Source organism: Mastigoproctus giganteus, chromosome 7 (assembly GCF_048544385.1).
Source record: "Mastigoproctus giganteus isolate SK-2022 chromosome 7, ASM4854438v1, whole genome shotgun sequence".
NCBI lineage: Eukaryota > Metazoa > Arthropoda > Arachnida > Uropygi > Thelyphonidae > Mastigoproctus > Mastigoproctus giganteus.
The window spans coordinates 120825009-120852930 of record NC_143581.1 but is presented as its reverse complement, the minus strand read 5'-3'; the positions used below and the strand labels follow the sequence as shown (position 1 = coordinate 120852930).

Below are 27922 nucleotides of genomic sequence, written 5' to 3'. Positions count from 1 at the left end.
AGTATCCTTAGAGCATACCTGGAGTTTGCCTTGGCCTTAAGGGATGCTCTGGAGTTTGCAGTTAGCGTGAAGATAAGATCGTCTGTGAAAGCATAAGCAGTGACGTTGCCTAAGTTCATTGTGAGGAATTCATTCAGAACAACATTCCACAGGAAGATTATGGTGGTTATGCAGATTACTATTGATAAGGTACTCCTTAATGCAGTTGTGCAAATTTCCCGGTATTTGAGCTTGGTGGAGGTGTCGGAGGATGCTCAGCCACCATAGCATATCAAAGGCCCAGTAAAGTCGACTGAGATTGCCAGGTAGTATTGTCATTAGTAGTTGTGGCTTCTGTGGTGATTCTGTGTAGGATGTCTTAGGTGCACCGTCCAGGGCGGAATCCAAATTGTTTGTCAGAGTGAAGGTTGGCCTTTTTATATTGTGTTGTTTGATTCACACTAACAGGAGTCACTCCAAGAGCTTAAGGTTGTAAGTAGTGCAATGAAGTGATATGAGTTGGATTGCTCTGGAGGTTTTGTAGGATTCTTGATAATAAGTTTCACATTTGCCAGCTTCCAATCTGTGGAATTTATTAAATAATTCCAGGAAAATGGGCAAATTCGCTTACGGCTTTTTTGACAATTTCAGTTTCCCGGAGGTTTGGACCAGGTCATTTTCTCTCCTTCATTCTGGAAGGGCCAGCTACAGTTCGTCAACAGTAAAGGACTGCTCTACTTGTACAGTACTATACTCCTTGTTCTGTTTGATTATTGCAATTTTGGATTAGGTCAGTAGTTGGTTCACCTCAGTAAAGAGGGTGTCCAATATATTGATATAAATTTGTTCCAGGTGGTTGTCATAGTTCCTTGTGGGGTTATGGTAGAGCTAATGACTTCCCCTCTGGGGAATTTATTTGTAGTGATTCAATATACCACTCCACAAGGGGTAAGTGTTTCCTGTTGTGGTGACCAGATTCTCCCATGATGCTCTTTTCCTAGACCTGATAAGAGCTGTATGTTGGTCACTTAACATTCTGTAGACACTTTTAAGGGCTTCAACTTTGGGAAGCCCTGGCCCTCTGAAATGTTTTCCTTGCAGAGTGTACTTCTCTAATCGACTGGGCCAGCTCTGGAGACCACCATGGAACCACTCTTGGGCAAGGGTTTTTCCTCTTAATGGCTTGGTTAGAAGCTCTATTGATAATGTGTGAGGGTTCTTTGATGTTGATCTTTGTCTGCATTGGCCAGAGTCGCTGGGAGGTGAGGGGCTTGAAGCTATGTTTGAAGAGCATCATCGAAGCTGTTCCAGTTAGCCTTGTCAATACCATATTGATTCTCAAGTCGTCTGGTTGGTAGAGTTGTGTCGATGAATATTGTGAGGTTAAAGGTGATCACTCTGTGATCCAACGTGATCTAGGCTTCATTGACATACCAGTTTGCTAGTTTCTCTGAGAGCGATCGACTTGCAAGGATAATATCGATTGTTGATTCCCAACAGGTGCTGGAACAAGCTGATAGGTTGTTTGGAAATTTCTGTATACTTTCTGTAGGAGGAGGTTGCTAGGTATTCCTCCAGATGGAGGAATACCTAGCATTTGTGGGTAAACCATACCAGCAATCTGCAGTTAATATCCACTCTGGCAATTACTTTCCCATTTGGTAGGGTTTATTCAATTCTTGGTGCTGTGGCGATGTCCTCTCCGCATCTGCAGTTAAGGGAGACTACATGAAATGAGCCCAAGAGGCTAATAACTTGTGCACATACAGTGCAGGAGGAGCAGAGTGAGGAGATCTTGGTTACAGATTGGGTTATGAATGATTATTGTTGTCCAGGGAGTTTCATTCTCACCTTGGACAATCTTGTAATGCAGGGGATATCCCTTGACTTGATTACTGTTTGTGTTTGTGTACTAGTATTGTATCAGTGCTATCTTCATCTGCTTTTATCCGAATTTGGTCAGCCACTGCTTTCGCCCTCTTTATTTGAATAAATTTTACTACTCTTGTATTGTATGGTTTAGGCCATGCTGCTATAATCGGTTTTTTTATGCTGGTTCCGTCTTGCTTTCAAAATATACTGGGCATTTGTTATCCCTAATGGAGTGGTTAGGATCTATTTTGACTGCCGTACAGTTGACACAGATGGGAGTTTTGGGATTTATTTAAGCAGGTATTGTAATTATGTCCCCACTAGGTGCAGTGGCCACAAGTTGACCCAGTCTGTGTGTAAGTATAAGTGGTGTGTCCAAACTTGCAGCAGCGGAAGCATTTAGGGATTATGACATGCTCTTGGAAATGATGACTGCTCCATCCAGAGAAAATCATGTCTTGGTTTTTCAGGTACTACTAATCCTGGGGAAAGAGAGATCAACAACCCAGTTGCAATAGTGTTCTGACTTGGCTTTTGTCTTATATTTTGGTTTTATATCTTTGTCTCCGTTCAGTTTATTCAGTGCTTCCTGCAGAGATCTTTGAAACAGTTCCTCTGTTCCTTGTGTTGGCATGAGCTTGCGATCCACATCGAAGATCGGGATGGAGGGGACTTTCTTCTGTGGGGTCTCTACAGTGAGTCCGAGCGTTATAATGATGCCATTGTCTAAGATGGTTTGGGCATCTTCTTTCGTGGCTGTCTTAATTATAATTCTTGAATTTCTCGTTTTCCAAAGGGACTTACTTAAGTTCTGTAGCCAGTTTCTGGATAACAGTTGTTTTCACTGCTTCAATAGATGCAATATTGGACTCCTCTCTGGGTTTTATTAAGACCAAATGTGGTGCATGTATGAGTGTTTTCTTCTTGTTTGGTAGCCATGTTAGTGTTTTCTGTGGAGGTAAGTTTCATCAGTATAGGACTGGGGGGGGTGCTATGGCATTTGATTTCCTTCCAACTTCGCTTTGGTGCATTCACAATTGACATGTAGGCATGGCAGAGTCCATCATAGTTAGCAGTTCTGGAGGATTTCATATTATCGGAGCCCGGACAATGGTATTGGGGAAGAAAGCAGCAGGGGAGAGTCAGTTAGGGTAAAAAAGGTCACAAAAGTTCTTGGGACAGTTCAACAGCAGATCCTTAGTTCAGACACTGCGATCAAGACTGCAGAAATTTAAAACCCTCCAGTTGAAACATGTTGCTTCCCATTCTGCTGTTATTAGTAGTCTTTGTTCCTGTTCATTCAAAGTGTCTCAGTGGGAACTTGCTCCCCTCAGCAGTGAGACAAAGGAGGCCATCCAACTGTGTGTTGACCTGTTTACGGTCAGGTTGTGATCACACTTGTTAGTGTGACCTTGTACTGTGTAGCATTCCGTAGTCTGGTTTAAAGAATGAATAGTTGGCTGGCAAATTCAGTATTCAAAATTGCTAATAAAAATTTACCTGATCATTCCAGAGTGATGCTTTCATCAGAATTGGATGCTCATGCTCTCTGCTATTGATTTTTCTATATGCTCCTCTGTTTCTTTCCTTCACTAACTTGGGAGGTGGAGAAGAACCTATACGGAAGTGTTCACTTCCCTGTGATCAGAGCCGAAACTATGGTGGGGTGAGCAGGGCGCCAGCCCCACGTGCAGAATTTTAAGGGCACACTCAACTAGTTATGTAGTTTAAAACTGCTTCATTTTTGATATTTAATAACAGTCTGACCTCTGTGTAACGAACTTCTTTATAGTGAATTTTTTGATTTCCTCATGGTAATTTCATTTAAAATAGTTTCCGTAGAACGAAGAAATTTTTCATATGACGAACAGATTATGAGAAACTTAACTTTGTATGCACTGTTCTCACCTCTGGCTTTTAGGCAATTAGAAAGCGTGGATTAACAGTTGAAGGATTACCGTTCCACAGTGTAATGTGCCCGTAAAATTTCTTTCTGTATTCCCAAAACAGATATTAGCCTCTGGTCAACCTGTGTTGTGGTTTCCCTTTACTCCAGCAAGCAATCATCTGTTTTTCAAAGAAGTGAGTGATCGCTGCCTTTCAGTAAATTTCTCCTGTCTGTGTTTACATGGTCACAATAGCTGAATATCCTAGTGATTCCGACATTTTGGACAGTATTCAAAGAACTAGTGGGAGTAGCGACGTTGGGGGGAAATGAGGGCAACTAAGATATTGAATATACTTTCCGAAAATGAAATGTTGGAAGATTTCAGAACTCTGCATCCGAGGCCTTCACTGTGAAGAAAATTTTGTGGTATTCCAGGAAATGAATGTGCAGATAATGCTGCAAAGCATCTTTCCAATGTATCCTCAAGAAATGACCTAGTCCCATATCCTGATTATGGACACTTCTGTGGAAAATACAAACAAATAACAAGCTATTTCAAATAAAACCTGAACCACAATTATGGACTTCTAGCCTTTGTAAAAATAGAAAAGAAGTAATCTTAGCCAGAACTCATATAGGTCACACGCATCTCACATATCTCTATCTGCTTACATGAAATGATCCTCTGCAGTGTGCACACTGCTCGCAACCACTTACAGTAAAACTTATACTCCTTGAATATAACTCAACAATGCCTGATGGTCTTAGTTTCATTTCAGATCTACAACAACCTATCTCTCTCTGAATAGCACAATAGATAAAGAAGCAAATCTCTCTGAATTCTTTTTCCACTTAAAACAAATAAAAATGTATGACTTGTTTCTGACTGCTGCTCAAGCAGTTTTTTATATATAAAAATCAATTGATTTGGGAGGGCGTAATATGGCCTAAGTAGCCCTTGTGCCAGAAAACACCACAACAACAACATCCATACCCGCTGGATGCACTGCTAGGAAATAACTTCAAAAAACTTCCAAAATTTAATTTATAAAATTGCAGAAAGGAAAGAGAAATACAAGATATTTGAACAGATTAAGAAAAAAACAAAACTTCTGATAATCTCTTAATCGTGTCTTCACTCTTCTTGAATATCCCTTCAGAGCTGTCGAACACATGTATGGTCTTCAGAGTTGGCAGTATCTCTGACTGCCAACTCTCTCGTGATCGGAAGAGACCATATTTTATATTTTTTTGTATGTTATCCAGTATTCCAAGAGATATTTCATCCATCAACTTGAATACAGGCGATGGTAATATTGATGAGGAGCTGGCGGCAATTATAAGAAAGTTTACTTTTATTAATGAAGTTATCAGGTACTGTAGCGTAAGCCACATCTGGCCTAACACACCAAATTATTTTCAACAGTCTGTCAACTCATCTGTTAAATTCACAATTGACCGTCTGTCCTTCCAGAACAAATTATTTGTTCACAAATCATAAAAAATTTAATTTTACAGGTCTGACAAACCTCCAACACAGCCTAAGTCTTATAAACCTATTGCTGTCCTCCCCATTATGGAGAAACTACTAGAGAGACTCTTAGATTTGCTAACTACTAGGGTCCAAGTATCAGACAGGCAATTTGGCTTAAAAGCAGGTTCTTGCACCGAGAATACAATGAGATATCTTACCAATGTTACACATTCTGACCAGCAGAAATGTGAAGTCCATAGAAATGGCGCATTGGCCATTTCTATGGACTTCACAGGGAAATTTGGCGCTCTATGATGTTTAGACTATGCAGACAAGGGGGCATAGATTCAGATTGAGGGGGAATGGTTGCAGAGTGGCTGTGCAGAGGTTTTCCTTTGGTCATTCGGTGGCTGGTTGCTGGAGCGGATTTCTGTCTGATGTTGTTGGGGTGGATAGCTTGAATAAATTCAGGAGCTGGACAGGCTATATTGGAGGGGATGGATAGATGAAATAGGTTTTTTTTTTTTTTTTTTTTTGCTGATGCTGTATAAGCTTGTTTTTTACATCATTTGCCAACATTAATATTAATAATAATCAAAAAAATTTACATTTTTGCTTGTAATAATCACTACCCTTTAAACTCATGCTATGAACTTTTTAAATGTCCCTTGTATGTGTTATGTCTTGTACTTTCAAAAATAATTTTACTTAAAAAAAAAAAAGTCTTACTTTCAAAATTGAGAGTAGGAGTGTGCTATAGGCCTAATGACTCTGATGAGTATAATACGAAAATGTACAGGGAAATAGAGTGGGCCAGTAAATCAGAGAGTCATATAATGGGAGATTTTAATTTCCCAGATATTGACTGGAATTTGTGGGTTGTTCACTCACACACTAGCAAGGCTTTTGTGGATTTATTGGATGATTGTTTTCTACATCAGCATGTTCAGGAGGCAACTAGAGGGAGTAATATACTTGATTTGATTATCAATAGTGATTCTTCATGCATTAAGAATCTGCAGATAAAGGAACCACTAGGTGGCAGTGATCACAGCGTGCTGAAGTGGGATTTACTCAAAGAGGTAACTACCATCAAGGGTAAAGGGAAGAGTTATTGCTTCCGTAAAGGCGACTACGATGGTCTGAGACAATATTTAAATTCTATACAGTGGGACCAACTGATGATGTTACCAACAGCAAATTCAAAATGGGAAGCATTCAAAGAACTTATCTTGGAAGCTACTAGGCTTTACATACCAACAAAGAAATATTGTTCAAGTTTTAGGCCTAAATGGATATCACATGAACTAATGAGACAAATGGCAGAGAAAAAAATGCATGGGATACATATAAATTAACACGTAACACAAAAGCCTACGAAAGATATAAGCTGGTCTGTAACCAAGTCACAAAGGAGGTTAGGCAGGCAAAGGCAGATTATGAGAAATCTTTGGCAAAGGATGCAAAGAAAAACAGCAAAGAGTTCTTTACTTATGTAAACTCTAGAAGGAAGGGGATGAATGAGATTGGTCCACTTGATATCGATGATTCAACTGTTGATGATCCTGCTCAGGTAGCTAACAAACTAAATTTTGCATCGACATTCACACACGAGGAGTTATTCAGTGAGGAGAATGCCAGAGGTGTATTCAATTCTGGCAGTAAGCTAGATAATCTTGTAATAACTGGGAGTAAAGTGGATGAGAAATTGTTGAAGATAAACACAAGAAAGGCACCTGGGGTGGATGGGATCAATCCAGTTATATTAAAGGAGGCAGCAAGCAAACCCTTAGCCATAATTATGAGAGCTTCCTTGGACTCAGGGGAGGTACCCATAGACTGGAGATGTGCAAATGTGACCCCAATTCACAAAGGAGGATCAAAGGCTGACACAAGTAATTATAAACCTGTGAGTTTACCTTCTGTTCCGGGAAAATTAATGGAGGCACTAGTTAAAGAAGCACTCCAAGATCATCTAGACAAGACTTCAGTTATAGCTCAGACAGAGCATGGTTTTGTTAAGGGGGTAGGCTTGCCTGACCAATTTTATTGGATACTATGATGCAGTCACAAAAGAGCTGGATGCAGGGAATAACTTTGATATTATATACTTGAATCTTAGAAAGGCTTTTGATAGTGTTTCACATGGAAGACTGCTGCACAAATTGGAGCAGTGTGGCATTGGAGGAAAATTGCTGCTATGGATAAAGGGGTGGTTGAGGGGGTGAAGACAGAGGGTGGTATGGACACTGCTCATTGTGGACTAATGTTATTAGTGGAGTCCCTCAGGGTTCAGTGTTGGGTCCATTATTGTTTTCTGTATTATATAAATAATATTGATGATGGTATATCAAGCTTAGTGTCCAAGTTTGCAGACGGTACAAAGGTTGGCAGGGTTGTTAAGGACACTACTGACGCTATGCTGCTGCAACAGGATCTGGACAATTTGAGCAGATGGGCTGAGAGGTGGCAAATGAAGTTTAACATTGACAAATGTAAAGTACTACATATGGGAAACAGCAACCCAAGAGCAACGTATCAACTCTGAGGTACTACATTGACAGTGGTTGAGAATGAAAAGAACCTGGGGGTAATTGTGCAGGCAGATATGAAGTTCTCTGAGCAGTGCAGACGGGCTGCAAGAGTAGCTCATGGTGTATTGTCAATGATATACAGGAATTTTTCTAGCAGGGATAAGGAGGTGATTATTCCCTTGTATAAGTCAATGGTTAGGCCACACCTTGAGTACTGTATACAGGTCTGGAGGCCTCATTTCAAGAAGGATGTAGAGTTGCTGGAACGAGTACAGAGAAGGGCAATAAGATTAGTGAATGGAACAAAGGGTTGCTCTTACGAAGAAAGGCTTAAGTTTTGCAAATTACAGTGTCTGGAGACTAGGCACAGGCGAGGTGATCTGATAGAGGTGTATAAAGCCTTGAATGGTTTGAGCATGCTCAGTGCTGATGGGATTCTTCCTCTTGCTCAGAATAATCACCTGAGAGGACATAAATTCAAATTGAGGAAAGACAGATGTAGGATAGATGTGTGGAAATTTGTCTTTAACCAGCAGGTAGTTGGGATGGAAGTGTTCCACCAACCTTGTTGTGGAAGTTGATAGCCTAAATAAATTTAATGCTCAGATGGACGGGTATTTCGAACAAACGGAGGGGTCAAATGGGAGTGTTAGCTTGCTTTCTTGCATCATATGCCTCTACTAATGTTAAAATGCCAATTCTAATAAAAATAATTTTGCTAAAAATTACTGAAAAGTACTCGACATAAAATAAATAAAAAAATTGGTCTCTTCCATTTTCCAATTAAAAACGCCGTCAAGTGTATGAATCTCAAACTGTCATGCACATTGCTTATTATGTAAGTAAATATTAAATAAATAAAAAATGTGTATACGGGGTAGTTCCCGACTTCACAAAATTAATTTGTTCTTAGCACACTCTCGTAAAGCGGGAATTTTTTTCCATAGACATAATGTTAAAAAATAGGGGTTACGTTCTCAACAATGAAATTAGTTAGCTAATTAGTTATTATTATTATTAGCTATATGGTGCATAGAAGCCTGAGGCTTATCCTTCAACAGCCAAAAGAGAAAAAAAAAAAAAAAAAAAAAAAAATCCCCTAGTTACCCTGAGAGAGAGAGAAGTAGAAGATAATCACCAAGAAAGAGAAGAATGATGATATTCATCTCAAGGACTCTGGGTGTGCCAAGTCCATACTCACCAGATGTGAGCCCCTGGGTTTGTTTAAACAGTGTTTTCATTTCTTTGGATAAATTTATCCAAAGAAATGAAAATGCAGCGTGTAAAATCAAGCAAATCATAATAATAAAGAAATTTATTTATTTTATTTATTATTTATGACTTATAAATGTTAAAGAATGTTTATTCTTCATCATCATCGACTAAATGCACACTCGTTGATCGCTTATTGTTAGCTTGGAAGAGGCATTTGTTTCCAAGATAATCTCTTTTCTTTATAAATTTCTATAGCATACATAAGCATTTTTTTACAGAATGCACAAATTGCAACTAAAACGATTTGAGCAGAGTAACAAGTTTATGAAGCTTTAAAATAAAAAGATGGAATGAAGAGACGATTCTGAAAATTTGTTTTTCATTCTATTGAAGATTTCAGTAAAGAGGAAACACATTTCACCATAATAACTTAAAAACCCACAGAATTCCAGTTATTGGTATTATTGAAAATGCAATTAGATCGAGTTTACTGCCTGTTTATAATTGCTTGCAGTTAACAGAAAACCCCAATAAACCAGAAAGTGCAAATTGTTTTTATTATAAGGTAGCGACCTCCAGAAATGAGCTTTAGAAAAATATCACAAAGCTGTTCAAAATTGGTTATTATAACATATGATAATGATAAAAGTCTAGTGCATTTTAATGATTTTAATTGGTAACTAATACAATTTACACTATAAAAACAACCTTTTAGAGAGTTATATAGTGAAAATTTCAAATTCCGAAGTCGTAGAACGAACTATCAAAAAATGCATTATTGGGTTCACATTACGATATTTTTACGATGCGATGGTGTCTCTGGAACAGATTAATATCGTAAAGTAGGGTACACTGTATTGTATACCTATGCGTGTAGTTTGAAATGCAGTATTTATGAATGTTTAACATTCATTTTTTGCAATTAATGTTCATATTTTCGATTTTGTTGATGCTTGATAAAAAAAAAAACTGTTAAACCCGGAACTCGTAAAGCGGGAACTGCCTGTATTTGATACTATTAGGTACATTTTCAGGCTTATTTCAATGTTTATTTCAAATTCTGCATCATCACAGCATGCCAAATTTAAAAATATATATGTTGCTTCCTGCAGATTAGTGGCCATTTTGAAAGAATACAGAGTTTAGTGCTTTTTTTTTTTTTTTTTTTTGTGAAAACAAATCTCAAACACAACTAGGGAAGATGGGCCATGCTGATAAAAAAAAATTATTTGAAAATTAGCCCAAATAAAGTTTCTAGACCTTACATCATTCTCACCATGTCATATCCATCTTTTAAGTACTTATATATGTGTGTGTGTGTGTGTGCGCACCAGTAATGATTTCTTCAACAAAAACAGAATTAAATTGATCTTTAAAAAAAAAAAACACATTCTGAAAAATAGTGTTACAAAATTACTTACACTAAACAAGAGATGAAAGTAAAATTTGCACATGTGAAATCACAATGCTATCTACACTAAATATTATAAACATTCCAGATTACAAAGTAATATAGAAAATTTGTTTTATTTGATGTTGTTTTTGATTCTACTTATATACAGGAACTCCCCGACTTACGTAAGGGTTGCGTTCTGCAGAACGCTACGTTAGTCGGAATTTCCCCCATGCTTGTGCAGCACTCACAACTGTGCTTGCTGAATTGATTGAATCAAAAAAGAAATGTTCGACGAACATGTGAATAGAATTAATTATTGTATTTATTCAGATTTTTATCTCATGCGCAGGAAAAATTACAGAAAAAGAGAAGAGACAGGCATACCATCAGTAAGTTTTACCTCTCGAGCATCGTTGCCAGAATCGACGTCATCAGCTGATAAGTATGCCGCTGCGGAGGTTGAGGGCTATGGAGATTTAGAAAGTGTCAGCCCCTCAACCTTACGAAAGAACATATTAATGGATGAATGAAGGGTGGCTTTTTTCTTTTCATTGTAGATTTCTTTGTAGCAAGCAAGCATATCATTCATCCCCTCTGTTAACTTTTAAGAATCTTTCGCTGTCAGGATCCGGCGCCTCCGTAGCCAGGTGGACAGGAGCAGTAGTGCATAGCACACGCTTCTTGATTAGACCGGGGTTCGAGCCCATGACCACCAAATACGGAGGATGCGAAAAGGTCAGGGAATGCCACCGCATATCCCTGGAGCAATATGGCCTTAGTTGCTAATGCTCCTAAAAACCAAATAACAACAACTGTCAGGATCCATCTTCTCAAACCTCGCCATTGCCAATGCAATTTCACAAAATGCCATTGCCATCTCTGGCAATGAAGCATCTCAGCTCCTCATTTGGTTCATCTTGAGCTTCGTCTACATTTTCTTCTTTCATTATCGCTGCCTGCAAGTCAATAAGTTCTTCATTAGATAATTCCTTCTCTTCTTCCTCTATTAACTCCACGTCTTTGGTATCAGCCTCCAACTGAGGTAGCTGTGCAACCTTTAAAATCTTATATGTAACCTCTTCATATGATTCGGCTTTTTGAAATCCTTTGAAGCCTTTTACGTACCGTGGGCATATTTTCTTCCATGCGCCATTTATACAACTTTTATTAATTTCCTCCCAGGCCTTATTAATATTTAAGATGGCGTGGTAAATATTGTAAGATTTCCAAAAGTCTCTTAATGTAAAATTTTTCTCATCGGCTACTGCAGACAATGCCTGAGCAAATGTGCATAAATCGTATGGTTTTAAATTGAAACACCCTGATCCATAGGTTGGATGAGTGAAGTTGTGTTTGGCGGTAGAAATATGACTCTCACTTTCGAATCGAAATCATTAGATGCGTAGGATGTCCGGGAGCATTATCTAATAGAAACAGAATCTTGAAGGGAACGTCGTTGTCTTTACAATATTTTTCAACCTCGGGAATGAAGGAGCATTTAAACCAATCCTGAAAGAGAGAGAGATTGTTGTCCGTGCTCTGTGGTTCGATCGGAAATGCCCGGGTAGGGTGGCTTTATTGATACCCAATGCACGAGGATTTCCAGAATGGTACACATGCAGTGGTTTTAATCTAATCTCTCGCTGCATTAGCCCCAGGCGAGAGCGTGGCCCTATCTTTTGACACCTTGAAAGCTGGCATTGTATTTTCCTCTTTGGCAATGTATGTTCGATCTGGCATTTTTTTCCAATACAGAGCAGTCTCATCAATGTTAAAATATTTTCTGCATTGAAGAGCCACCTTCATCAATAATTTTTTCCAACACATCACATCACAATTTCTCTGCAGCTGCAGAATCAGCACATGCGACTTCACTGCATACCTTAGCATCGTGGAAACCAGCGCGATGCTTGAACCTATTAAACCACCCATTGCTTTCCAAGAACTTGGGTTGGGGTTCGCGGTACTTATCCTTAATATCTTTATAAATACTTGTTGCTTTTGCTTTGAATGGTCATTAGACTCAGGGGTATTCACTTCTGAATCAGGCGCCTCTGTAGCCAGGTGGGAAGGAGCACACGCTTCTTGATTAGACCGTGGTTCGAGCCCATACCCATCAAATACGGAGGATGCGGAAAGGTCAGGGAATGACCACCGCATATCCCGGAGCAATATGGCCTTAGTTGCTGATGCTCCTGAAAACCAAAATAACAATAATAAACTTCTGAATCTGATTTTCCATCCATATTATTAACAGCTGTTCCATCTTCGATATATCACCTGAATTCCGTTGAGTTTAAGTGCATTGATTCTTTGACATGTTCTTTTATACATGCTCTGTCCTTTAAAATAGGATTCAAGGTTGAAGCAGTGGGACTTAATTCCCTTGCAATAGGTGACGAACTTTGTCCTGCTTCTTACTTCTAAATCATTTTCATCTTCATTTAAAAATCAATTTTGTGTCGTTTCCTGGCACTACCATTACTTGCACTTTTCGTTGGTGCTTTCCCTTCATCATTGTAATACGTAAATAGGAGTAAAGAGAAGTTACTGAAAATTTGTTTTTTATATGATTGAAGATTTCAGTGAAGGGGAACACATTTCACCATAATAGCGTAAAAACCCACAATGGAGTTATCGGTATTATCGCAAATGCAATAAGATCGAGATTGCTACCAATTTATAATAGATTGTGCTAACAGAAAAGCCCAATAAATCGGAAATTGAATTTGTTTTTATTGTTTTATTGTCGTGACCTCCAGAAATCTGCTTCAGAAAAATATCAAAAGGAGTTCAAAATTGATTCTTATAACTGAACATATGATAACGATGAAAGGGTAGTGCAATTTCCATTATAAATATGACCTTTTAGAGAGAGAAATAGCTTAGTAATATAGCGAAATTTTAAACTTCCAAGGACTTGGAACGAATTACAAAAAAAAATAATAAATAAATATTTTTGCGATACCTCCATTTATTCCTGCGGGATGCAAAATCTTCTGTAAAGTTGAATTTGCGTAAGTTGGGGAGTTCCTGTACTCTGTATCTTCTAATTTTCAAGGCTTATAAGAGTACTTCACTAATGTAACAAATTTGTTTGGTTCACTGGTTCAGAAGCATGCCAGATTTCATGAGGTGTTGGGTTTGAAAATGACCAATTTGATGTTTGTGCTACGCTCCAACAATTTTTATTGACTATTTTTGTCCGATTTATAATTGAAATGTTAAAGTTGTTATTGTGAAATTTTGCTTGGAGTTTTTAATAAAATGATGAGAAACCAAACATCATTGGTTCTGTTGAAGTTATACGATAAAGGAAATTTCTAAAGCACAGACTGAGTCAGAAATCTTTTAACCGACTGACACTAACTTGAAATCGTAGACAAAGCATTGTCAACTTTGTATGACACTTACCCTGTTTTCAAGTATTTAATAGGAAACTGTCAAAAATTACCTTAAGAGCTATAACTGACAGGGGGCTTCTAATGTTGCATTGGATATCACCAGAAACTCACTTTTTCTATTCCCAGTTTCAAGATGGATGGTGTTCAAGTTGGATGTATTGCGCATTTATGTATAGTGTTGATTGCAAGTAGAAAGCGAAAACAACTATGGTGGCTTCATCCAGAAAATTTAAATAGATTAAAAACATGACAGTTTTATATTATGTTTGAAACATACAAGAAGTCTCCCAAGAAGTTTTATTTTTTTATTTTACAGAATGTCGTTACAGTTTTGATGAACTTCTAGTGTTAATTAGTGAAAAAAATACAAAATTTTATACCGTGATGCCGAAATCAATGCCAATGTTTATATCTATGCTTTATGTGCTGTTCTGACAGGCCCCACTAATTGAAATATTTCTGAAATGTTGTCTTCTTTGTAAAATTATTTCTACCCATTATTTGGTCCTTGAGGTTGTCACAGACATTCTCTCAGATATGCCAGACAAGCTATACTTGGTACCTGGGAGTCTAAAATGCTGATGGAACTGATATTCGGGTGACACTCAGTTCAAGTGGACCCAGTTTCGGCGAAGTCCGGACAGTCTGTGACAGCCAAATCCTCTGGTTACACCTTCACGATGGTGGGACTGTCAGTAATCCGTGGTATAACCTCCATGCACAAGTACATGGTGGGTGACCACCCACACCACATGGAGGAATGCCACCCCTCTATGTTACCAGGTAGTACTAAGTGATAGATGGCTCTTATCGACCGGTGCAATACCACCACTTTGCTTATTGGAGGCTTGAAGTGGGGGAACCTATGTTTATTCGCCAGAGTCAAGTTCTGGTCAACCCTTGCCCATCTCTTCCATCATGCAGTATGATTGATCACTTTTGAGGTTATGATGAACATCGTCGCGAGATCCAATCTTCCTTGCATTTCAAGGGTACAGTTTTAAAGCAGTATTCGCAGGCCGGCCGCTAGTTAGTGTGAATCTTGCTACCTCTACTCTGCCAGATAGTGATTGGAGGGAGTCCGAGTAGTGTGTAACGGGGGCATTGTTGAGTCCACGTTATGTCAAGGATCTGGGTATGTTCTTACCCCGTGTATGCCATATCCAAAAATTTCATTACTTCATACAGCATGTCCCACCCACTTTTTCTTACTATTGAATACACCATGAATTCTCAAATTAATAGAGTAAACTTATCTGCTAAAAGCTCTAAACCTCCCAAACACTTCCTAATTCATTTCACAAATATACGTGGTCTGAATTCTAATCTCAACGATGTCTATTTCCACTTGCAGTCTGCCAAACCCCGTGTACTTTTTCTGACAGAATCTCAGTTATCGGTTGATTCAACTACTGCTCATCTCAGATGCCCAAATTATTCACTGTACGATTCCTTCCGCCTCAAAGGTGGTACTTGTGCATATGACCGTTCCAATATTTCATTTCCTGTCAGAGACTTGGTAATTTGGAATCTCCTCTTTTCGATCTTCTCTGGCTTAAAATCTCTCTACCTCATTGTGTCAAATTCATCTGTTGTCTCTACCATTCTCCCAACTCCACTAATCACTTGGAGCTCTTTGACTTCCTCTCTTTGCAACTTGACTTTCTCCAGTCCAATGGTGATTTTAATGTTCACAATTCCAGTTGGCTTCCGTTTTCTAGTTACACTGACCCAGCTGGTCGAGATGCTGAGGCTTTTGCAAATACTAATGACCTTGCACAGATTGTTCATTTTCCTACAATAATACGAGACAATCCTAACCATACAGCCTACACGCTTGATTGTTTTCTCACAAACAACCCTACTAAGTACACAGTCGAAGTGAGAGATCCTTTAGGCACCTCAGATCACAACTTGGTGATTTTTCTCTTCTCCAATGAAGCCTTTATCTTATGGCTATTCCGAACCTCGTGTTGTTTGGCATTACAAGAATGCAAAATGGGATGACCTGCGAGACTTCTTTTCTTCTTTTCCTTGGTCGGATTACTGTTTCAAAATTTTTGATGTCAACGTTTGCTCAGATCGTGTTGGTGAAATTATTCTTGAAGGAATGGAATCCTTTATCCCACACTCCACTTTAAAATCTCGTCCTTTATCTAAACCTTGGTTTTCCAATAAATGTGCTAAGGTTGTTCAAGAGAAGAATGTTGCATATCGTAATTGGCTTGTTTCTAATTCTTCAGTTTCATTTTCTGCCTACACCAAAGCTCGCAACAATTGTAAAGCAGTTATTAATCAGTCCAAACTAGAGTTTCAACAGGCTAAGAGTAGAAAACTTCCTTCTTGCCCTAATGGTAGCCGAGCATTCTGGTCCCTTGCCAAAGCTATTGGCCGCAACTTTTGCCCATCTCTGCTACCACCACTTCTGTCCAAACCAGACAGTTCTGTTGTCGCTTCAGCCAAGGATAAAGCTGACCTGCTAGCATCGCATTTTTCTTCCAGCTCATGTATTAATGATCTTGGTAAAACACCTCCCACCATTCCCAACACGCTCCGTTCAATGCCTCCTGTGGCCTTCCATCAAAAGGATATCAGAAAGATTTTGATGAATCTTGATGCTAAGAAAGATCCAGGTCCTGATGGTATTTCTCCACTTGTTCTCAAAACCTGTGCTCCTGAACTTACTCCAATTCTTTCCCGCCTTTTTTCACTTTCTTATTCCAAAGGTGTTTTTCCTTCTGCTTGAAAATTTGCTCATATCCAGCCAGTTCCTAAAAAGGGTGACAAATCCCTCCCATCCAATTATCGTCCCATTGCAATTACTTCTACTCTTTCTAAAGTAATGGAGAAATCAATTAACCGCCAACTTTTAAACTACCTAGAAACCCTCCGTGTGATCAACGATCGCCAGATGGATTCCATCAGTGTCGATCCGCTGGTGATATTCTTGCTTATCTTACCCATCTATGGACTAATTTAGTGGAAAAGTTCGATGAAACACAAGCAGTTGCTCTTGACACGGCTTTCGATCGTGTTTGGCTTAAAGGTCGTCTAAACAAGTTTCCATGTTGTGGTTTGCCAACTGTTTTTTGTAATTGGTTATCCAGTTTTCTCTCTGATTGCTTGCTGAAGGTGATGGTAGATGGCTCTCTGTCTTTTAAGGTAATGCCGGTGTCCCCCAAGGGTCAGTTCTTTTCCCCACTGTTTTCCTCTTGTATATTATTGACCTTCTTCCATCGACTGGAAATCCTATCCATAGTTTTGCCGATGATAGCACATTGCATTCCACTTTCCATTTTGAGAAACCTTGTCCTGCTCAATCAGCTTCAACTTCTCGAAAATCTGTTACCAATTCCTTAAATGCCGATCTTCAGGTAATTCTCCAGTGGGGCAAAGACAACTTAGTTGATTTCAAACCTTCTGAAACTCAGTCTTGTCTTATATCTCACAAAAAGAATTCTTCTGCTCCTGTGCTTATCTTTGGTGACACCCCGATTTCTAGGCAAAATGATATCTCTTTTGGGGATTACCCTGACTTCGAATCTCTCTTGGCACAAGCACATTACAAATATTCCTTCCTCTGCATCTAAAAAAACTTGGTTTTCTCTTTCACTCTTGGCGTTACTTTTCTTCCAAACAGCTGTTCACTCTGTACAAATCGGAAATTCGCCCTACCATGGAATATTGTTCCCACATCTGGGGTGGTGCTCCCAAAACCTCTCTCAGGTTTCTTTCTTAATTCCGTTCAGAAGAGGGCAGTTAGGTTAATTAATGATTCATCTCTCCACTCGCTGTCTCATATACGTACTGGTTCTGCTGCATGCCTCTTCTACTGATATTTTTATGGGCACTGTTCTTCTGAATTGGCTTCTATAATTCCTGCTCTCATATTTTAGCATTAAATCAGCTCACACACCAACCATAAGAATAAGTATTTATTGTAACTAAAATATTTACAAATTAAAATAAAATAAATATTTACAAAAACTGCTATTATATTAATTTAAATTATATACATGTAAAAAAAAAAAAACATTAAAACTGATAAAATCCTTGAGATAAAATATATCTCAAGGATATATCTCAACGATAAAAATCTCTGGAGCTTTCGGAAGCATCGGCTTCCTTCCTCAGCAGTAAAAAAACTTCCTACAGCACATCCATATATAACACTCTGACGGTACTTATACACGTGGTGCAGTCGGTGCATGGTCTGAACTGGAAGCGGAAATAGCTCGGGAACGTGTTAAGCAAAACCATTCATCCGCACTTAGGATGATAGTTTCAAATAGAAGATGCATACGCATACCTCTGTCCCTATTCATAATATTGTGGTCGGTTGAACAGATTCGTAGGCTCTCGAGCCATTTACATTTACATCAGTAATGGGAAATGTTATGTCTCTCGAGCCATAACATTCCCCATTACTGAGCATCTAGCTAGAGTTTTGTGGGGGTTATAAAATACGCTGTGTGCAGTTTCCCGGGCAGAGGTTGCACACAGTGTTGTCTCAGGTAAAAGACCCAATAGCAAAGGACTCGAGTAGTGGAGTAGTATACAGGATAAAATCCCCAGATTGTGGCAAATGTTATGTGGGCGAGACAAAACGACGGCTCAAGGATCGTCTCGGGGAGCATGCAAATGCTATAAAAACCGCTGATTACAATAAATCTGCTGTGGCCGAACATTTTTGGGAGAAGCAGCATCAAATCTCCCCAGAGGATGCGGTTATCGTGGATCAAACGCATGGGTTCTGGAACCGTAAATGGCTCGAGAGCCTACGAATCTGTTCATCCGACCACAATATTATGAATAGGGACAGAGGTATGCGTATGCATTCTCTGTTTGAAACTATCATCCTAAGTACGGATGAACGGTTTTGCTTAACACGTTCCTGAGCTATTTCCGCTTCCAGTTCAGACCATGCACCGACTGCACCACGTGTATAAGTACCGTGAGCCTGTTATATATAGTCGTGCTGCAGGAAGTTTTGTTACTGCTGAGGAAAGAAGCCGATGCTTCCGAAAGCTCCAGAGATTTTTATCGCTTTTAATCCGGTTTATTTTAGTGTATTTTATCGCAAGGATTTTATCAGTTTTATGGTTTTTTTTTTTTTTTTTTTTTTGTATATAATTTAATTTAATATAATAGCAGTTTTTGTAAATATTTATTTTATTTTAATTTGTAAATATTTTAGTTACAGTAAATACTTATTCTTATGGTTGGTGTGTGAGCTGATTTAATGCTAAAATATGAATTTGCCCAACCTCAGAGGCCTTTTTCAGGATTCCTGCTCTCTCTTTCAAAACAGTCCGAACACGTGCCGCCAACATCCATTTACTGTCCAACTCCAAACTCACAGAACCAACTTTTCATCTTCCTCGTTTATTCATTCAACTGCCGTTTTCTGGAACAATCTTCCTTCATACGTATTTCCTGAAAATTACACTCTACAGAAGTTTAAATCCAGTGTCAACAAATATCTTCTTTCATCTTCTCAACCTCCAACCCAAGCACGGAACTTGTACTATAGGTTCTAATACCTCTCGTCTTTGGGGTTTACATAAAAAAAAAAAAAAACATCATGCTAATCATCTGCTAAACCTGTACAGCTGCACAAAAGACTGAGTAACAGAAATTTTTTTTTTTTATGAAAACCCCAAACACGAGAGGTATTAAAACTTATAGTACCTAGTACCATGCATGGGTTGGAGAATACGAAGACAAAAGAAGATATTTCTTGATATTGGACTTGAACTTCTGTAGACTGTTCCAGAAAATACGTATGAAGCAAGGTTCCACAAAACGGCAGTTCGAGGAATAAACAAGCAAGATGAAAAGGTGGTTCTGTGAATTTGAAGTTGGATGGTAAGTGAATGTTGGCCGGTGGCGGCACTTGTTCGGACTGTTTTGAAAGATAGAGTGGGAAGTACAGACACCAATTCAGAAGAACAGTGTCCATGGAAGTATCTGTAGAAAAGACGTGCAGCTGAAACAGAATGTCTATGAGACAGAGAGTGGAGAGATATCAGTTATTAAGTTATTAATTAACTAACTGCCATCTTCTGAATGGAATCTAGAAGCGTGAGAGAGGTTTTGGGGGCACCGCTCCAGATGTTGGAACAATATTCCATGATGGGGCGGATTTGCAATTTGTACAGAATGAACAGCTGTTTGCAAGAAAAGTAAGGCCAAAAGCGAAAGAGAAAACAAAGTTTTTTAGATACAGAGATTGTGCTTGTGCCAAGAGAGATTAGAAGTCAGGGTAATCCCCAAAAGAGATATATCATCTTGCCTAGAAATTGCAGTGTCACCAAAGATAAGCATAGGAGAAGAATCATTTTTGGGAAATATAAGACAGGACTGAATTTTAGAAGGGTTGAAATCAACTAAGTTGTCTTTGCCCCACTGGAGATCCGCATTTCGGTAGCGGATATTCGAGAAGTTCAAGCTGATTGAGCAGGGCAAGGTTTCTCAAACTGGAAAGTGGAATGCAGTGTGCTATCATCAGCAAAACAATGGATGGGATTTCTAGTCAATGTCAATCGAAGATGGTCATTAATATACAAGAGGAAAAGAGTGGGGGTAAGAATTAGTGGAGAAGTTAGAAGACAGAGGCCGACCGGGCTAGCCGAGTGGGTAAAGTACCTGCCCGGCAACCCAAAGGTCGCGGGTTCGATTCCCGCCTCGGGCTTGGATCAAAGTACTGCAAAAAAACCTTGGGAGGTGCAATATGGCCACAGAAGCCGATGCGCCAACAACTACCAAATCAAAAAAAAAAAATAATAAGAAGAAGACAGAGCCATCTAATATCACCCTCAGTGAGCAGTCAGAGAGAAACTGGATAACCAATTACAAAAAACAGTTGGCAAACCATAAGATGGAAGCTTGTTTAGAAGCCCTTTATGCAAAACACGATCGAAAGCCTTTGAGATGTCAAGCGCAACTGCTTGTGTTTCACCAAACTTTTCCACTTAATTTGCCCATAAATTGGTAACATAAGCCGGATTATCACCTGTGGATCGACACTGATGGAAGGTTCCTATATAGTTTGAGTTGGCGGTTAATTGATTTCTCCATTACTTTAGAAAGAGTAGAAGTAATTGCAATGGGATGATAATTGAATGGAAGTGATTTGTTACCCCTTTTTAGGCACTGGCTGAATATGAGGAAATTTCCTAGCAGAAGGAAAAATACGTTTGGAATAAGAAAGTGAAGAAAGGTGGCAATGAAGAGGACTAAGTTCAGTAGCATAGGTTTTCAGAACAAGCGGAGAAATGCCATTAGGACCTGGAGGTTTCTTAGCATCGAGATTCGTCAAAATTCTTTTTACATCCTTTTTACGCAAGACCACAGGAGGCATTGAATGGAGCATTTTGGGAATGGTGGGAGGCATTTCATTAATATACTAGTTGGAAGAAAAAAAGGAAGCTAGCAGGTCGGCTTTATCCATGACTGAAGTGACAACAGAACTATCTGGTTTTAACAGAGGTGGGAAAATGTTGCGGCCAGTTCTGGACAAGAGATCGGAATGCTCGGCTACCATTTGGGCAAGAAGCAAGTTTTCTGCTCTTAGCCTATTCAAAATTGAGTTTGGCCTGATTAATAATTGAATTGTTGCAAGCTTTGGTGTAGGCTGAAAATGAAAGTGAAGGATTGGAAGCAGGTCATCCTATTTCGCATTCTTGTAATGCCAGTCAATAAAAGGTTGGGAATAGCCATGAGGTAAAGGCTCCATTGGAAGAGACGATCACCAAGTTATGATCTGAGGTGCCTAAAGGACCACTCACTTCGACCATATACTTAGAAGTGTTGTCTCTGAAAAAAAGATCAGTGGTGTTGGCTGTATGGCCAGTATTCTTGTAGGTAAATGAACAGTCTGTGCAAGGTCATTAGTAATTGCAAATGCCTCAGCATCTCGATCAGCTGGAGTTGTGAACATTAATATCACCAAGGAAAATTACCCCACTGTTAGGAAAGTTGCAAAGAGAGGAAGTCAAAGAGCTCCAAGTGATTAGTGGAGTTCAGAGAACGGTAGAGACAACAGATGAATTTGACACAATGATGTAGAGAGATTTTAAGCCAAGGAACATCAAAAAGAGGAGATTCCAAATTACATCCTTTTACAAATTACAAATTACAAATTACCAAGTCTCTGACAGGAAATATCGGAACGGTCATATGCACAGGTACCACCTTTGAGGCGAAAGGAATCATACAGCAAATTATTTGGGCAACTGAGATGAGCAGTAGTTGAATCAACCAATAACTGAGATTCTGTCAGAAAAAGTACATGGGGTTTGGCAGACTGCAGGTGGAAATGGACATTGTTGAGATTAGAATTCAGACCACGTATATTTGTGAAATGAACTAGGAAGTGTTAGGGAGGCTTAGATCTTTTTGCAGATAAGCTTACTCTATTAGTTTGTCAAATTAATTGTGTATTCAATAGTAAGAAAAAAAAGGGGGGGGGGGGTATATGCTCTATGAAGTAATGAAATTTTTGGATGTGGCGCACACATGGTAAGAATATACAGTAAACCCCCGCTATTCGTGGTATCTGTTTTCGCGTATTCGCGATCGCTGATTTATATAAAATGAAATCTAAAAAAAATGTGAATTTTAAAGCGCCATGAATATTTTCCGCCATAAAAAAACATGGGCGTGGCTAAAATTATCTTTCCTGGTCAAAACAGCGTTCAGTGGATGGGGGGAGAGGGGTGACAAAATTGCGAGCGTGGATGTTTCTCGCTAATCCTTATTCAATATGTGTTATGCGCTTATCATGGAAGGTTTGGTCGTTTGCTTTTAATTTATATGCTTATATATTGAATAAATTTATCAATTTATTTAATTTATATGCTTACAAAAGTGATAAATCTACCGTTTTGCAGTGTAAAACAGACTTTTTCGAGTGTGTTAACGGAAGAAAATGCCTTTATTGTGGACAATTTCTTTTTTACCCTTACAAAAATATGGCTAAGAATAACAAGGAAAATGTGAAAATATCAAAGGTGATGACATAGCGAATAAAATTGAGTTATTAGACAAAATTTCTAATGGTGAAAGTGTCTCTTCAGTGGCAAAACATTATAAAATCAATGAGTCAACGGTACGATCAATGAAAAAATCGGAAAAAAAAAATCCCCTGTAGTGTCCGTGAAAACGTGCTAATTGCTTCAAAAATTTGCTCTGTAACTCGTGATGTTAAATTATAAAAAATGGAAAAAGCTTTAAATCTGTGGACAGAAGACCGAACTCAAAATAAAATTCCCTTAAGTTCACTCATCATTCGTGAAAAGGCAAAACTCCTTTATGAATACTTTAGCGAAACTGGTGATAGCACTGGCGGGATAAGTTTTTTTGCTAGCAAAGGCGCTGGTTTGAAAAAATTGTTTGAAATTTCTAATAAATATTACATTTAATATTAAATTGTTTCTTATTTTCATTTCGATGCCATATGCTTGCATTTTACTATGTACTGTCTATGTACAGTCATATTATGAAGGTAGATATAATACATACATAAACAAAATTTTAGACTAGTTTTTCTTATATATTTCATACTTTGGAACGGAACCCCTTTATTACTACGGGAGCCATAACTCAGTATTCGCGTTTTCGGTATTCGCGACATTTCTCAGGAACGTAACCCCGCGAATAGCGGGGGTTTACTGTACCTAGATCCTTGACATAACGTGGCCTTGACAAATGCCCCCCACATACACACTACTCAGACTCCCTCTAGTCACTATCTGGCAGAATAGAGGTAGCAAGATTATACACTAGCTGATCCGGAAGCCTCCTAAAGAGTTACCAATAGGTTCGGTCCGGTGTACTAACTAGCATCCAGCCTGTGAACACCGTTTTAGAGCCGTGCCCTCAAATTGTAAGGAATATTGGATCTCACCACGATGTTCATCATAACCTCAAAAATCAACAGTCATACTGCATGATGGAAGAGATGGGGAAGGGTTGACTAGAACTTAGCTCTGGAGACTAAACATGGGCTCCACCACTTCAATCCTCCAATAATCAAAGTGGTGATATTGCCGGGTAACACAGAGGGATGGCATTCCACCATGTGCTTGTGCATGGAGGTTATACCCAGGATTATTAACAGTCCCACCATCGTGAAGGTGCAAGCAGAGGATTTGGCTGACGTGGACCGTCTGGACTTCAGCAAAATTGGGTCCACTTGACTTGAGTGTCACCCGAATATCAGTTCTATCAGCATTTTAGACTCCCAAGTAAGCAAAGTACAGCTTGTCTGGCCCATCTGAGAGAATGTCTGTGACAACCTCAAGGACCAAATATAGTATGGAAATATCTCATCTAAATCTACTCTAAATAAAAAAAATATTAAAATAAACTTATAAAAAAATAAATTAGCAATTAAATTATTGATTTGTTTAATTCCAAACATTTTAATGGCATCATTGAGTACTCAGATGCCTGAGGGTGTGACTTTTGGGGATGCATCTACTGAGGGATTAAAGAGATACCATTTGGAAAAACGGAAGATTGCATTACCAAGTGTATCAGATAATAGTAGAAATGTGCAATGATGATTTGTCTCCCTCTCAAGGAGAATCTACTTGAGACTGATTTTTTACAGTATGTTTGCGAAGATCATCCTTGTATTAATCAAGATTTTATATTTGAGTGATGATGAGCATTATGGTAACATGAGTAAAAATAATATTTTACATGTGGAAGATAAAACTAGGAAAAAAGCTGTTCTCGTATCTTCAGTTGAACATACGCGTAGAATTAGTGATATAACTCAAGAGAAACAAGTAAAGTGTGATGCTAATACAAGTTTCAAACAGTGAGAAATCTAGTCAAGTGTTATCCAAGCTGTTCTGTATTTAAAATAATATAGAAGCTGTTAATTATTCTCTAAATAAGTTGCATCAATGTTATGATCTTTTGGCAGCTTAGATCACTTTACAATAAGGTAACCAGACGCCCAGTCCACAGCTAAAATAAAATGGATTTTGATGTCTAAAATCCAGGACAATCCACCATGTAATATGTGCTCTAGAAATGAAACATCATTATTTATAAAAGAGAAAATATAGTTTAATATATCAAAAAATCATTAATTGCTATAATATATTTGAGAAATAATTAAGTAATATTGCAATAAAATGAATCAGGATCCAAAGGCTGCTCGGTTTTATTTTATTGAACTTCTTTCAGCCCTAATCATATTTTTATCAATAAAAATCTCTATACGTTAAATTTATGTTAAATTTACATAACATATTTAGTATTAATGCTTTTTACATCCAGACTGCCTCATCCATATGACCAATGAATAATGAAAGTTGAAATAGTTGTGTTAAAATATATTTCAGGAAAATAAATTATAAAAATCCAAAATCTTTAAATAAGAAGAGAAATTAATAAGAAGAGAAACACGTGGGTTAGGCAACAAACTCAACTAAAGGATATTCTTATCTAAACTGAAGAACTCACATGGACTTGGACAGGACACATAGCTCGAAGACATGGTGACAGGTGGACTAAGAAAATAACAGAATGGTACCCAAGAGGAGCTAAAAGAAAACCTGGAAGACAACAATGGAGATGAACAGATGAAATTCAAGAGTTCATGAGCAGTAAATTGATGGCCATTGCACAAAACAAAAGAAACTGGAATGTTGCTGGAGAAGAACCATTTTCAATCCACTTCATCCTGCAGTGGATTGAAAATGGCTGACGATGAGTAAAAATTTCAAAAATTTTATTTGTTGAACAGGTGTTTCAATTGATATTTTGTTCTCTGTCAGTCAAGGATAATATTCAAATAAGAAAAAATAAAAAGCATATCTAAGTGCTGTAAAGGTGTTTCATTTTCATAAAATAATTGTTTTCAATATAACGAAATGGATTTTTCACAGTTATGTTAAAAAAAAAAAAGACCTCTCCCCTTAAATGCATGTTATTTAAATTAAGTAATATAGGAAATTGACAAATTTACTCCTGGAAATGTGGAAAACTCTTGTTTACAAAAAAATAAATTTTTTTTGTAAACAAGAAGATATTTAAAACAATTTTGTTAGTTTTGAGACATTAACTCTTAAAAGGTGCAATGGCTTCTCAGTACATTTTAAAAACTTCTTTTGAAGTTTTTAAGGAAATTTAGCTCAGACTCCTTCAGTCTAGAAAATGGCTTCTGGATTGCTTTTATCTTCTCTATATTTATTCCTAGAAGTGTTTACTAGTGGAAGAGGGGTATTTTGAAAATAGAATTGTGTAAATTTGCATTACCATTACTAGTACCAACATTATCAGAACTTTTTGAACTTGTCTGTTGTGTACATTTGTCATATGAAATTACATAAAGTATGCTTTAATATTTTCTTCAAGGATATACTGTATATTATTACTTTTTTTTTTCCATTTTCAGATGTGAATTATTCAGCAATAATATGCAAGTGTCATTAGAATTAACAGAGAAGACGGGAATAAGCACCATCTAAAATTTATATTCTAAACTGCTTTCCATGTATGCTATTGCCACCTGTGAAAAGTCATTGTTGAATTATCAGTATTTTTTTTTCTGTAATAAGAAAACAACTGTATTTGATTGCATGACTTTAATAATTTATATATAATTGATATTATATATAATAAATGTAATTAATAATTGACTTAATAAAAATTCACCGTTTAAAGATGTAATGCATCTACATCTAAGGAATGCAGTTACACAGCAATCACAGCATGGATTTGTTAAGCAGTTTTGTCTGACCAATCTGATTGGATACTGTGATGCAGTAACAAAGCAACAGGATGCAAAAAATAATTTTAACATCATGTGGTTAGATTCAGAAAAGCTTTTCATACTGTTCCACATGAAAGATTGCTGTACAAATTGGAGCAATGTGACATTAGGGACAATCTGTTGCTGTGGATAAAGGGATGGGTGACAGAGAGAAGATAGTGTGGTTGTCCATGGGCATTGTTATTAGTGGAGCTCCCAGGGTTTTGGGGAACTCCACTAATAACAATGCCAGTGCCACTAATAACCCACAAAATGCCAGTGTTGCTTTCAATAATTATTAACGATTACTGATGAAGGCATATCAGGCTTAATGTCTGAGTTTGCAGTTGATACAAAGGTTGGCAGGGTAGTTAATGACAGCAGTAAGAATACGTTACTGCAATAAGTTCTAGAAAAATTTGGCACATATACTGACAAATGGAAATTGAAGTTTAAGATTATGTAAGACACTGCTTATGGATAGCAGTAATCCCAGAATAATGTACCGTGTGGTACCTCAGGAGGTGGTCCTAATACTAAGAATTCTAGTGAGCAAGCATATTCGCTGCAATAATAAAGCACTTCTTCAGTTAAGAAGTTCCTTATAATTTAATATAGTTTTGAAAATTAAAAGCTTTTTTTTATTAACTGCCAAAAGGGAAAGAAACCTAAGGCTTAGAAACAAAAGCCACCATTCTTTTATCTATTCTAATCTAACTATGCTAACTTCACCTGCTTGGTCACTAGGTGGCACTGTTCCTTCATGTCTGAGTTTGCAGTTGATACAAAGGTTGGCAGGGTAGTTAATGACAGCAGTAAGAATACGTTACTGCAATAAGTTCTAGAAAAATTTGGCACATATACTGACAAATGGAAATTGAAGTTTAAGATTATGTAAGACACTGCTTATGGATAGCAGTAATCCCAGAATAATGTACCGTGTGGTACCTCAGGAGGTGGTCCTAATACTAAGAATTCTAGTGAGCAAGCATATTCGCTGCAATAATAAAGCACTTCTTCAGTTAAGAAGTTCCTTATAATTTAATATAGTTTTGAAAATTAAAAGTTTTTTTTATTAACTGCCAAAAGGGAAAGAAACCTAAGGCTTAGAAACAAAAGCCACCATTCTTTTATCTATTCTAATCTAACTATGCTAACTTCACCTGCTTGGTCACTAGGTGGCACTGTTCCTTCATCTCCATGGCAGAAGTGGAAACCAGAAGGAGAGGTCCTTATTCCTGGGGCAAAGTGGAGCAAACATCATGTTACTTACTTCATAACCCGGGTCAGAAAATCTTGACCAGAGAGAGATAGACATCAGGATGATATTAACCCAGTCATTGCCAAAAGACAGGGGGAGAAAAAAAAAAACACTAGTAGCAATA

At 38.0% G+C, this 27922-nt stretch overlaps 1 protein-coding gene across 1 annotated transcript in view; it reads left to right on the top strand.

Annotated features, from left to right (window-relative positions):
* Trs23 (trafficking protein particle complex subunit 4-like protein Trs23) overlaps positions 1-26289 on the top strand; it is a 291121-nt gene extending 264832 nt beyond the window's left edge. The window contains exon 5 of the mRNA XM_090377078.1: positions 26181-26289. Coding sequence (XP_090233204.1) covers positions 26181-26253 — 73 coding nt within the window. The 3' untranslated portion in view covers positions 26254-26289. The remainder of the gene's footprint in view (positions 1-26180) is intronic.
* The last annotated feature ends 1633 nt before the right edge of the window (positions 26290-27922 follow it).